The sequence below is a fragment of the Bubalus kerabau genome, chromosome 5 (genome assembly GCF_029407905.1).
Source record: "Bubalus kerabau isolate K-KA32 ecotype Philippines breed swamp buffalo chromosome 5, PCC_UOA_SB_1v2, whole genome shotgun sequence".
In the NCBI taxonomy this organism is placed as follows: Eukaryota; Metazoa; Chordata; class Mammalia; order Artiodactyla; family Bovidae; genus Bubalus; species Bubalus kerabau.
In genome coordinates, this window is record NC_073628.1 from 34,463,483 (window position 1) to 34,475,784 (window position 12,302).

At 42.5% G+C, this 12,302-nt stretch overlaps 1 protein-coding gene across 2 annotated transcripts in view; it reads right to left on the reverse strand.

Annotated features, from left to right (window-relative positions):
- Positions 1–8,044, reverse strand: part of ALG8 (ALG8 alpha-1,3-glucosyltransferase) — a 28,784-nt gene extending 20,740 nt beyond the window's left edge. Inside the window, exons 1-2 of one of the 2 annotated variants that reach the window (XM_055581416.1) lie at positions 7,873–8,044; positions 3,268–3,346 (exon numbers count right to left, since the gene is read on the reverse strand). In XM_055581416.1, coding sequence (XP_055437391.1) covers positions 3,268–3,346; positions 7,873–7,967 — 174 coding nt within the window. In that variant the 5' untranslated portion in view covers positions 7,968–8,044. The remainder of the gene's footprint in view (positions 1–3,267; positions 3,347–7,872) is intronic. The other variant, XM_055581417.1, reaches the window with a different exon arrangement.
- Between the last annotated feature and the right edge of the window lie 4,258 nt (positions 8,045–12,302).

Consider the following 12,302-nt stretch of genomic DNA (forward strand, 5'->3'; position numbering starts at 1 on the left):
ACTGTCAGTCTACTTGTTTTAGGTCAACAAAGATTCAAAACAATTGTGTTCATTCCACAAATATTTACTTGGGTGTTTTTGTCTTTCCCAACCAAGGGAGCAATCCTTTTGAGGTCAGAGCAGAAAGGAAGGTTAGAAGCCATGGCTAAGGAAGGCTCTACAATGCAATCTACTGCTCAATATCTACTCTCCTCAGTATGACAAAGATCCTTCCAAACCCACAGCAGACACCTTACCATCCCTCTGTGAGCCTCACTGACAACTGAGTTTTGCCCCATTGATTTCTTTCATTGTTACTGCTGAGGAGAGCAGGAAGAACAAAGAAGTATACTATTACTAGAATCTCTTTTCATATAAACCTCTTGTATCTAAAATAAATGAATAACAGGTGACAGCTCTGGCCTAAATATACCTTCAGGAGTACTAAAACAATAGGTAGTAGTGAAAATTATAGGAGTAAAGGAGAGAACATCCAGAAAGAATGAAAGAATATTAAAAGAAAAAGGAGCCACAAAGAGAAGCCCAGAGGAAACCAGCTTTTGAAAGAATATTTAGATTCAGAAGAGTTAGCAAAGGAGACCAAGAAGGAATAGTTAGAGATAAAAGGAAAAAATGGTGAGGCAAGGGACTGACTTTTCATACATAGGTTGAAGGTTATTATATTAATAATGCTAATTATTAAGAACCTTTAGTAATGTTTAATGAGCACTTTTACTCTCAGTACATCACATACATTATATTCACTTTATCCCAATAATTATTTATTATCATCTAATATTAATAGTTGGTGATGCAGAGGCTTTAAGCAGTCAAGCAGCCTACCCACGGTTGCCCAGCACAGGTATTAAGCAGCAGAGCTGAAAGTCAAATCTAGACAGTCTGGAACCACAGCCCAACCTCTTGACTACTAGGCCACACATAAAGTTTCCTCACTGGTTTGCATTATTATTTACTTACAGTTCCTTAGCATTCCTATTAAATAACTTGCAGTGTTATTATGTGAAGAGGAATTTAGTCAATTAGATCAATTATTCTCAAGCTTTTTCAGTACAAAGGTCTATTATGACTTGACCTAAAAATCCAAAAGGCAACTACAAACTTACAGAAAAAGTTTAGCAGTTGCCTTAAAAAAAACCTCCCTGACATCAGAGTGCTGTTTTTGATCAAGTAATTTCTGAGCTAACGTCTGTTTTCCATGAAGTATCAGATGTAAGTTAGTAACTCATACCAGAAATAAAAACACAGACATGGTTTTTATAATAATCAGAGAGAATGGTTTGTATATTGCCAGATACCTACACATCACATTTCATTATTCCTGTCCTCATAAATCACAAAATGTTAGGGAGAGACAGGATCTTAGAGATAATTCATTCCAAATCCTCGTGTAATCGACGAAAAACCAAGGCTCAGAGAGATGAAATATATTTTCTAGGTGCTGCAGAGCCAGGCTTAGAATCTAATTTTCCTTCTTTCCCTATCCAATATTCTTTCAAAAAGGATGTGGCAAATATTATAATTCCCCATGTAAAATTTGGGAAACTCATTTTGGGTTTCTGCCCTAATAGTGCCAGAGGGCAGAACTGAATGAAACTGACTCTTCCTAAAACCAAGCTCCCTTGCAGAGTTTGTGATTAACCTCTCTATCCAAAACTTTATTCCCTTTCTTTTTTAAAAATTTTATTTATTTTTGGCTGTGCTGGGTCTTTGTTGCTACGTGAGGATTTCTCTAGTTGCAGCAAGTGCAGGCTACTCTCCAGTTGCGGAGTGCAGGCTTTTTATTGCAGTGGCTTCTCTTCCTGTGGACCATGGACTCTAGGGAGCGTGGACTCAGTAGTTGTGGAGCACAGGCTTAGCTGTTCTGTGGCATGTGGGATCTTCCCGGACCAGGGATTGAACCCCTGTCCCCTACATTGGCACGCAGACGCCCAACCACTGGACCACCAGGGAAGTCCCTTTATTCCCTTTCTTGTCCCACCACGTTCTGCTCAGGAATTGAGGAGTATCAAAGAAAAGAGGGGGCTGAAACCAACAAAATCCTGTGGGGTCTACTCAGGTATAAGATTCTCCGCAGCCCCTACTTCTTGTTTGGCCTTCCAAAGAGCAAACTCAAGGAGTTAATGATTACAACAATAGTCACAGGACTTTTAGATCCTCCTGAAGAGATATAGATAACAACTGCACTCCTATCTTTGAGTTGTTCTGCAGAAACTAATACCCTCAATTGGTGGATGATGTTGACTACATGCTGACCACAGCACATAGACCCCAGGCTGGAACCAGAAGGTTGATGATTAAGATCCTCTAATCACTGCAGATGGTGACTGCAGCCATGAAATTAAAAGACGCTTACTCCTTGGAAGAAAAGTTATGACCAACCTAGATAGCACACTGAAAAGCAGAGACATTACTTTGCCAACAAAGATTCGTCTAGTCAAGGCTATGGTTCTTCCAGTGGTCATGTATGGATGTGAGAGTTGGACTGTGAAGAAAGCTGAGCGCCGAAGAATTGATGCTTTTGAAGTGTGGTGTTGGAAAAGACTCTTGAGAGTCCCTTGGACTGCAAGGAGATCCAACCAGTCCATTCTGAAGGAGATCAGCCCTGGGATTTCTTTGGAAGGAATGATGCTAAAGCTGAAACTCCAGTACTTTGGCCACCTCATGTGAAGAGTTGACTCATTGGAAAAGACTCTGATGCTGGGAGGGATTGGGGGCAGGAGAGAAGGGGACGACAGAGGATAAGATGGCTGGATGGCATCACTGACTCGATGGACATGAGTCTGAGTGAACTCCAGGAGTTGGTGATGGACAGGGAGGCCTGGCGTGCTGCAATTCATGGGGTTGCAAAGAGTCAGACACGACTGAGCGACTGAACTAACTAACTAACTAAACATCACTCTATGACTTCACCACCAACCAATCAGAAAAATATGCATGAGCTGATTATGTACCCTGTGACCCTCACCCCCTACTGCTGCCTTTAAAATCTCTTGCCTGAAAGCTATTGGAGAGTTCAGGTCTTTCAAGCACTAGCTGCCCATTTTGTTTGCTTGGTGCCCTGCAATAAACACTGTATTTTCCTTCACCATAACCCAGGTCAGTAGACTGATTGGTTTTGTGTGTGCCAGGCAAGGGGGCCCAAGTCTGGTCTGGTAACATGAGGAAAGGATACAATTTTTTTAACAATCCATTCAACCTAAGATCACAGGGAGAACTCTTTTAATATCAATAATACTTGTATGATAAGGGTGAAAATTATCAACTTACCTCATAATACCACTGTGATATTGGCAAACTGTGGGTGATAGCAAGCCAGTTTCGGTGTACTTCAAAATCTGTGGAATGGCTATGCAAAACAATCAGATGAATAAAATGACAGTTCAAAATATTTATCAGTTTCACATTTCTAAAATTATGCTTTTAAATGGATCAACACCCCTTACATAGTCACAGCTCACTATCCTATAAAGACAAAAATAGGTACTATATAAGCCTGAAACACTTCACTTATTTGGAGGCCAGACTTCCTTCTGGAAAAGCTGGGGAATCTAAGTGAAAAGGGTCTCTAAGTTAACCACAGGCTGACCTAAAAGCCCATACTTTTTCTCACGGGAGGCCCTCAGGCTATTGCTCAGAGACGACTTATTCTTGTTCATAAACAATGTTAGTAAGATTCATGATCTGGAAAAGGCCTCACAAAAGCTGGATCTTCAAGGATGAGTAGGTAAGTTCATGAGACAGAAAAGGTGGGGGGAAAAATGGCCCTGTCTTCCCCATATCTCCAAATACTGTTTACTAGTCTCCTTCTCACTTAATATAAATATATCTAAGTATGTGCCCTATAAGGGAGGAAAACTGTTTTCCCTTCAACCCCTCTAGGTTCTGTGGCTGACCTAAGAATTAAATTGACATAAGACAGAATGGTGCTGCTGCTGCTAAGTCACTTCAGTCGTGGAATAACAGGAGGAAAAAAAAAGACAAATTATTTCTATTTACTTATCTATTTTTGGCCACACCATGGGCAAATGGGATCTTAGTTCCCTGACCAGAGATTGAACTCACGCCTCCTGCAGTGGAAGCACTGAGTCTTAACCATTAGACCACCAGGGAAGTCCCCCAAAAAGACAATTTGAATTATTTACGTATGTACAGAAGTCCCAGAAGATATGAGATGAGACTCATAAGGCAGCCAGATGACTGAGGCTCATCTCACTATTCTGAGAGCTATGGAGAGGGGAAGGGGGCTGAGGCTTCAAAGACAGGCGAAGGTAACCCTTGGGAAAGTGAGAAGAGAAAATGTTTGGCACACAAAGGCTGCTCTGCCTCAAGGGTAAGTCTCTTAGGTGAAAAAGTGATCTCTGGTAAGAGCTACCTTCCAGATACAGGCCCCCTTTCTAATGTATTCCATTGAAAGTAACTTTGACAGCTTTCAGAGCTTCTCCTGTATCTGCAGTTCCTCAAATTAATAAGTCCCCCCAAATCCTTATGCCAAAGAGGCATATTTTGGGGTGCACTTCAGCCACCCTTTGTTCTTCTTTAGCAAAAGCTTATTTTTCTATTTGCTCACTGTTGTACTTCCCCTCCACATCTTGCACAGCACCTGATATGTGTGTGGATGGGCTCCATACATTCTGGCTGAATTAACCACTCACCAGAGTCAATGAGTTCCACAGCAGAACATGATTTACACTTTCCAATGTTTCATACATTTCTACAATGACAATTCTGTGATGAGTTTCCTAGCCAAGCTCCTCCATGTCTCTTTCATGGCTTGCCATTCCAATATTCATCAAGCCCATGTTCCCTTATGTTCAGTTCTTGGTCTTCTTTCTATTCAGCTTACTCTGCGCTGGACAATCTTATTCACACTTACTACTTCCACTATGAACTGTGGAATGGTGACTCCCAAATCACATATACAACCTTGGTCTCTTTCCTGAGTTCTAGAGAGAGGCATTTCCAACTTCCTGCTGACAATGTCACCCGAATCTCCTACAGATTTCTCAAAATCACAATTCACAAATGATCTTACGATCTAACATTTCCATTTCTAGATATATACTTGTAGGGGAGCAAAATGTGTCTCTTTGGCAAGAGGATTAATTTAAGCTAATTATTTTTAAGAAAGAGAAGACTCAGGAATCCTTTTTTAGCACCCTCTTAAGTGCCTAACGAATTTATATAAAGGGCTTTGTTCCTGGAATAGAGCTATCACCACTGATACTGGTCAAGAATATGGGCTAGGTGTGGTGGAAGAAATTCATCAGAGTCTAGAGATCAGAGTCCACTCTGTTCCACTGTCTCTTCATGGCCCAGCAAACATTTGTTTACCAAGCGTTTGCTTTTCCATCTCCATGTTGACTTCCTGTCTCCCCTTTGACATCCCAAACCACTACCCTTAACATCTGCTTGTCTTTAGTTGAAGACAGTATTTAAGGTGGAGGTTTCAGTCATTTTGGCAAGTTACTCTGTTATCCTGAGTCTCTCCCATGTACATGCTGTTACACTTTTATTTGATTTTCTCCTATTAATCTGTCTCCTGTTAATTTAATTCATAGACCAGCCAGAAAAACCTGGCCAGAAGGGTAAATGAAAATTTCTTCCTCCCCAAGATACTCAACAGAAATGCACACATATGTTCAACAAAAGACATTTACTAGGTATGTCTTCAGGCCTCATTTTATGTCAGAGACCTTTCCTGATACCCAATCTAAAGTGAGTCTCTGGGACTTCCAGAGTATTGGTGGTCCAATACTTAAGACTCCAAGCTTCCACTGCAGGAGACGTGGGTTTGATCCCTAAGTCAGGGAACTAAGATATTATGTGCTGCCTGGCATGGCCAAAATAATAAGGATAAATAAATAAATCTACTTTAAAAAGTACTTTATTGCCATCACTTTAATAAAATAAATAAGTCTTCCCTGTTAGTCTTCTTATAAGATCTCATTTTTTCCCTTCATAACACTTAACATAAGCATTGTTATGTAATTATACACTTGTGTTGATCTGTTTCTGGGACTGCTATCCTTACTAAACTACATAGGAGTTCCCTGGCGGTCCAGTGGTTAGGACTCAGAGCTTTCACTGCCATTGGGCCCAGGTTCAACCCCTGGTCAGGGAACTATAGTTCTGAAAGCTGTACGATGCAGCCAAAAAACCCAAACCAAACCTACACTCTGTAGCCTTAGGGATCATATCCATTTTTTCCCTCCTTTCTAGTACCCAGCCCCAGTATCTGGTTCATAATATAGCACTTAGTAAACATCTTGGTCCCCTTCATGGATCACTGCCTTGCCGTGGCACAGGGGCTTGCGTAACTTAATGAAGCTATGAGCCATGCCATGCAGGGCCACGCAAGACAGACAGGTCATAGTGGAGAGTTCTGACAAAACGTGATCCACTGGAGGGAATGGCAAACCACTCCAGTATACTTGCCATGAGAACCCCATGAGCTGTATAAAAAGGCACAGGGACAGGGAAGCCTGGCATGCTGCAGTCCATGGGGTCGCAGAGTCGGTGACTGAACAACGACAACAAAAACATTTTGGTGAATACTTTTGCATTTATCCTGCAGCTTCCCTCTCACATCCCAGGGGCTTCCTGTTTGAGAAGCAGACCATCAACTACAACTGTACACATTCTTAATCCTGGACCAAGAGCAGTATTCAAAATAACCACGCTGAAGACACATTTCTGGGCTGAAGTAACTAAAGCAAGGAATGTCGATTTATATACACAGTTAAAAAGAAAAATTCCCTTTCATTCGGATTTGAAAGGAACTTTCTTCATATTTAGAAAGATTTTTTTCCAATTTGCTTTTAAAAGGAAAAGATGTTTTTTTATTTCAGTTCTGCAAAGCTCAACTGCCAAACCCCTTCTTTTCCCAAGCTCCTGTAATTCATTTTGCTAAACCTACATAAATACTTCATTGCTTATATATACATCAGTACGTGTTTACATTCTATACACACAGCTCTTTCATACCCAACAAGAGGTCACCAAGATCTTGAACCAAATCCTAAACTGGGAACTGGGGTAGGGAGATCCATAGAGAGAAAAGGAAAGAGGGAAAAAGTCAAAGGAGAAAAATTAGGATGAACAGAATGTGGACGCCAACATTAATAAATATTGAGTACCCACTGTATACACCTGGTGGTTGTTCCCATGCTTTCAGTCTTGGTTTTGCATCCATGTGTCACACACTGGTCTAAACCTGAGTGATCTGGCCCTGTCTACCTCATTCCTTACTGCTCTTCAGTCACAATGATCACTTTCTGTTCCTAGAATACTGAGTTCTTTCTTAGCACAAGGCCTTTTCACTTACTCTTTCCTATTCCTGGAACTACTTTTCACATTGCTTATTCTTCTGCACCCTACAGCTTTCAACTCAAACATCATCTCCTAAAAGAGTCGCTCTCTACTTCTTTCAGACCTCATCACAATCTGAAACTTTTCTGTTCGTCTATCCGCCCCCACCAACTCCTTCGAGGACAAAGACTGTAAATGTCTTCCCCAACTGCCTCTCCAGGACTTACAACAGTGCATATTAGCACAGGAGGCAGCTGATAAATACTGTATTTGAATGAATGCTGGAGGTAGATGCTGCTTACCTGCATATTAAGGAAGAGGACCCTGAAGCCCAGAAACACTAAAATCAGTGCCAGACATGACTCCAGCCATCCTGAGCTATGATCTGGTCACTAGATTCTTGTGCATAGGTAAAATAACTATAGCGCTGAGTGGGAAGCATAGCAAAGTGTAGCAGCGACCTCATCACTTCAAGTTCCTTTTCCTCCTCTCATCCACGCTTACTCTCGCCCGTCCTAACCGACGGGACTCCCCGCCCAGCCCCGGGTCGTGTGGGTCCCTTACTAGGTAGGGATGAGAAGGCATTTGAGGAGCGTCACCCCGAGCGCCAAAGCCGAAAACCAATTGCTACCGCCGGTCGCGATCCCGAGAGCCGCCATTGCTACGGCACCGCCAGCTTTCAATCAACTAGACCCGCCTGCACGGCCCCGCGCATGCGGGAACGACCCTCGGAGGCGGCGCCCGCGAGCTGCGCGCACGCGCCGAGCCGCTCAGCCGCTGAGGTAGAGGGAGGCCGGAGCTGGGGCGTTTAAACCTCCCGCTCTCACCGCCCCACCTCGTGCCCCGCCCCGACAGCCTCCCAGAGTCTGCGCGGTTTCCAGAGCGACAAGTTAAGTGTCACGGGCTGTTTTTTTTCTGTTTTGGTTCACAAAGTTGTTGGGTGTCTGCTCTGGTTGTTGATTTTGCCTGTCGTTGGGAAACCTAACTAAGAGAAAACTGGATTTTTTCGTAGAGCCGTTCATGTACTAATGGAAAGAATTGTAATCCCAGAGTAATAGTCGATAAAAGTGCCTCAGGATATTTATTAGAGGCACCTAATGTGAACACCTAGAGTATTATTAGCTCCAGGTAGAAAATGGGCAGAGATTCCGACGGGAAAGCTTGGGGAGGCACCTGCCTGAGGGGAAGCCCTCTGTGAAGCCTGACTAAAGTCTAGTGCTTCTTCTTCGTGCACTCTTGGGGCCTTGCTAAAGTTCAGATTCTCAGTAGGTCTTACAAAGTCCTACAGTGGATACTGCTGATACCCGGGCCAAAAGAGCCGAGGCACAAAGAATGGAGCTAGTCTTGTCTCCCTCGTGTACTGTCTGATGGTGGACAAATGCCTTAAAAAATTTTTTTTTTCAGAGTACAGTTGATTTACAATGTGTTAGTTTCTGCTTAGAGCAAAGTGAATCAGTTATACCTATATCCACTCTTTTTAAGATCCCCTTCCTTTTTAGGTCACCAATGAGTACTGAGGAGAGCTCCCTGTGCTATACAGTAGGTCCTTATTATCTATTTTATACACAGTAGTGCTCAACATTCAGAAAATGAAGATCATGGCATCTGGTCCCATCACTTCATGGCAAATAGATGGGGAAACAGTGGAAACAGTGTCAGACTTTATTTTTGGGGGCTCTAAAATCACTGCAGATAGACGCTTATTCCTTGGAAGAAAGGTTATGACCAACCTAGATAGCATATTCCTGTGGTCATGTATGGATGTGAGAGTTGGACTGTGAAGAAAGTTGAGCGCCAAAGAATTGATGCTTTTGAACTGTGGTGTTGGAGAAGACTCTTGAGAGTCCCTTGGACTGCAAAGAGATCCAACCAGTCCATTCTAAAGAAGATCAGCCCTGGGTGTTCTTCGGAAGGACTGATGCTAAAGCTGAAACTCCAGCACTTTGGCCACCTGATGCGAAGAGTTGACTCATTGGAAAAGACTCTGATGCTGGGAGGGATTGGGGGCAGGAGGAGAAGGGGACGACAGAGGATGAGATGGCTGGATGGCATCACTGACTGGATGGACCTGAGTCTGAGTGAACTCCGGGAGATGGTGATGGACAGGGAGGCTTAGCGTGCTGTGATTCATAAGGTTGCAAAGAGTCGGACATGACTGAGTGACTGAACTGAACTGAACTGAACTGAGTGTGTATATGCGGAGAAGGCAATGGCACCCCACTCCAGTACTCTTGCCTGGAAAATCCCATGGATGGAGGAGCCTGGTAGGCTGCAGTCCATGGGGTCACTGAAGGTCGGACACGACTGAGTGACTTCACTTTCACTTTTCACTTTCATGCATCGGAGAAGGAAATGGCAACCCACTCCAGTGTTCTTGCCTGGAGAATCCCAGGGACGGGGGAGCCTGGTGGGCTGCCATCTATGAGGTTGCACAGAGTTAGACACGACTGAAGTGACTTAGCAGCAGCAGCAGTGTGTATATGTCAGTCCCAATCTCCCAATTTATCCCACCTCCCGAATGACTAACTTTCTAAACCTAGTTTTCCTTTTTAGTAACTAAGAGATAAAAGTGGTGTCTTCTTCCTAGAGTGGTGGTGAGGATTAAATGAGAACACATAAATTGCTTGATATGATGCCAGGACAGAATAAATGTTCAATAAACAATGTTTCAGAGAAGTACCTTGCTGAAAGATGAACAGCAGGTAGGTGACAGTGTCACTGTCCTCATATGAGTGTATGCCCTCTTGCAACTTCAAATGCCACCCACATGAATTGTTTTTCAGTCACTAAGTTGCATCCTACTCTTTGCAACCCCATACTGCAGTACACCAGACTTCCCTGTCCCCACATGAATATGACACTCAAATTTATATCTCAGGCCCAGCCCTTTTCTCTCACCTCCAGACTGTTATATCCAACTGCCATCTCTTTATTGTTGTTCAGTCACTCAGTCGTGTCCGACTCTTTGCGACCCCATGAATCACAGCACGCCAGGCCTCCCTGTCCATCACCAACTCCGGGACTTCACTCAGACTCACGTCCATCGAGTCAGTGATGCCATCCAGCCATCTCATCCTCTGTCGTCCCCTTCTCCTCCTGCCCCCAATCCCTCCCAGCATCAGAGTCTTTTCCAATGTGTCAACTCTTCACATGAGGTGGCCAAAGTACTGGAGTTTCAGCTTTAGCATCATTCCTTCCAAAGAACACCCAGGGCTGATCTCCTTTAGAATTTCTTTTAAATTCTTCTAAAAGAGGCAGTTGGTATGGATTTTGCCCCTTTTTTCATTCTTCCTGGCTTAGACTTGGTCATGATTCATGGAATGGGACTCTGAGGAAAAGGCACATCATGCTGGCCCTGACATCACTGAGCTGCTAAACAAATGCTGTCTACCTCCAGAATTATTCTTACCTTTTTATTGTCTAAGGAAATTTATTAAGCGAGGAAACACATACACACATCATCATCATCCTTATGTATGTGGGCCACTGTTGTTAGATTGTCTGCTCCTTCCAGTTAAAATGTTTCTAACTGCTATTGCCAAATCCTGTCCATTTGACTTCTTGATGACATCCACTCCTCTCCACCTTCTGTTCTCTTGTCTAGCCTGACTTGCTTTCAACTTCTAATACATGTCATGTTCCCTCCTGTCACTGCACTTTTACACATTCTTTCCCTGTATTTGGAATGTTCTTTCTTCTCCTGGTTGAAAAACAAAATTAAAAAAAAAATTCAGCTGAATAAGTCTTAAAGATCATATTGGTTTTATTCAATGATTTATGAATCAAGCAGCATCTGTCTAGCAGATAGAAAGGAATTCTGAAGAGCTATATGGAAAAGATGACTTTTATAGGCAGAGGGGAGCAATAACAAAGAGTTATGCTAGGCAAAAAAGCAGATTGGTTATTGCAAGGTTTCTTTTCCTATAGGGGATGCCAGGGGGTTGTCAGGAAGATTTCTCACCTAATGATACAGTGATTCCTGATTTTCTGGTTTTCGATTCCATTTCTGGGAGGACAAAACTGTAATTATATTGCCTGGGGGATTTTTGCATAAACTAATGGCTGTGGCTGGTGATTTTTATTTTGACCAGCCAAAAATTAATTCTGTTATTTCACCAACACTTTGTGGGTTATTACGTTCAGTAGTTTACCTGACACACCTGTAAAGCCTTCTTCAGCACTGTGGATTTAATTTTCACTCTCCATATCAGAATCAGTCACTGAGATTTTTGTCTTTTGGCTGGTCTAATATTCCCATCGTCTGAATCAGAACTATATTCTGAGGCACTAGGTATTTATGTTGCTTGGACAATCAGAGAAAGCATCTGCGTGAAAGTCACTGAAAAATTTTTCTTCACTCACATTTTGTGATATGTCATTTTGGAAAATTTTAAGGTAATAAACTTGCATCTATAATATACACAAGATTGGAACAAAAACCTAATGGAGCAAAATATGAATGATAATGAATCATAAGTTGCATAATGAACTACTGATCAATTTTAAGCTCTAACAACTTTGCACGGTGATGTTAATTGTATCACTCTCTAAAAACATGTTAATTTCTGTCTCTGGTCAGTAATGTGTTTAGTTAAGTCTTATTTTGGTGATGTGGAGCTTAGCATAAGTGATTCCATTTTGGGCCTATTGTCTTGTTTTTAATTTCTCTTTAAGTTAGATATCTCTCCATTCTTTAGCTCTTAGATCAAGCATCACTTTCCCAGGAAAACCTTCCCTGCCCTCGCTTCAAGCACCTGTCCGCTGAGGGCAATTTTACATTTATTTGTGTGATTATGTAATTTCCCATTAGGTTTTCATACCATGAGGGCAGGGACCTTGTCTGTTTTTACTCAAAACTGGCAGAGCAGACGCTACAACATAGGCACTCAATATTTGTTGAATGGCATGAATGTCTGGAACATGATTCCAACCCAAGTCTCTCCTACCGGAATCACTCTTTTTTCCCCACAGTTTACCACCCAGAATGAGTAGAT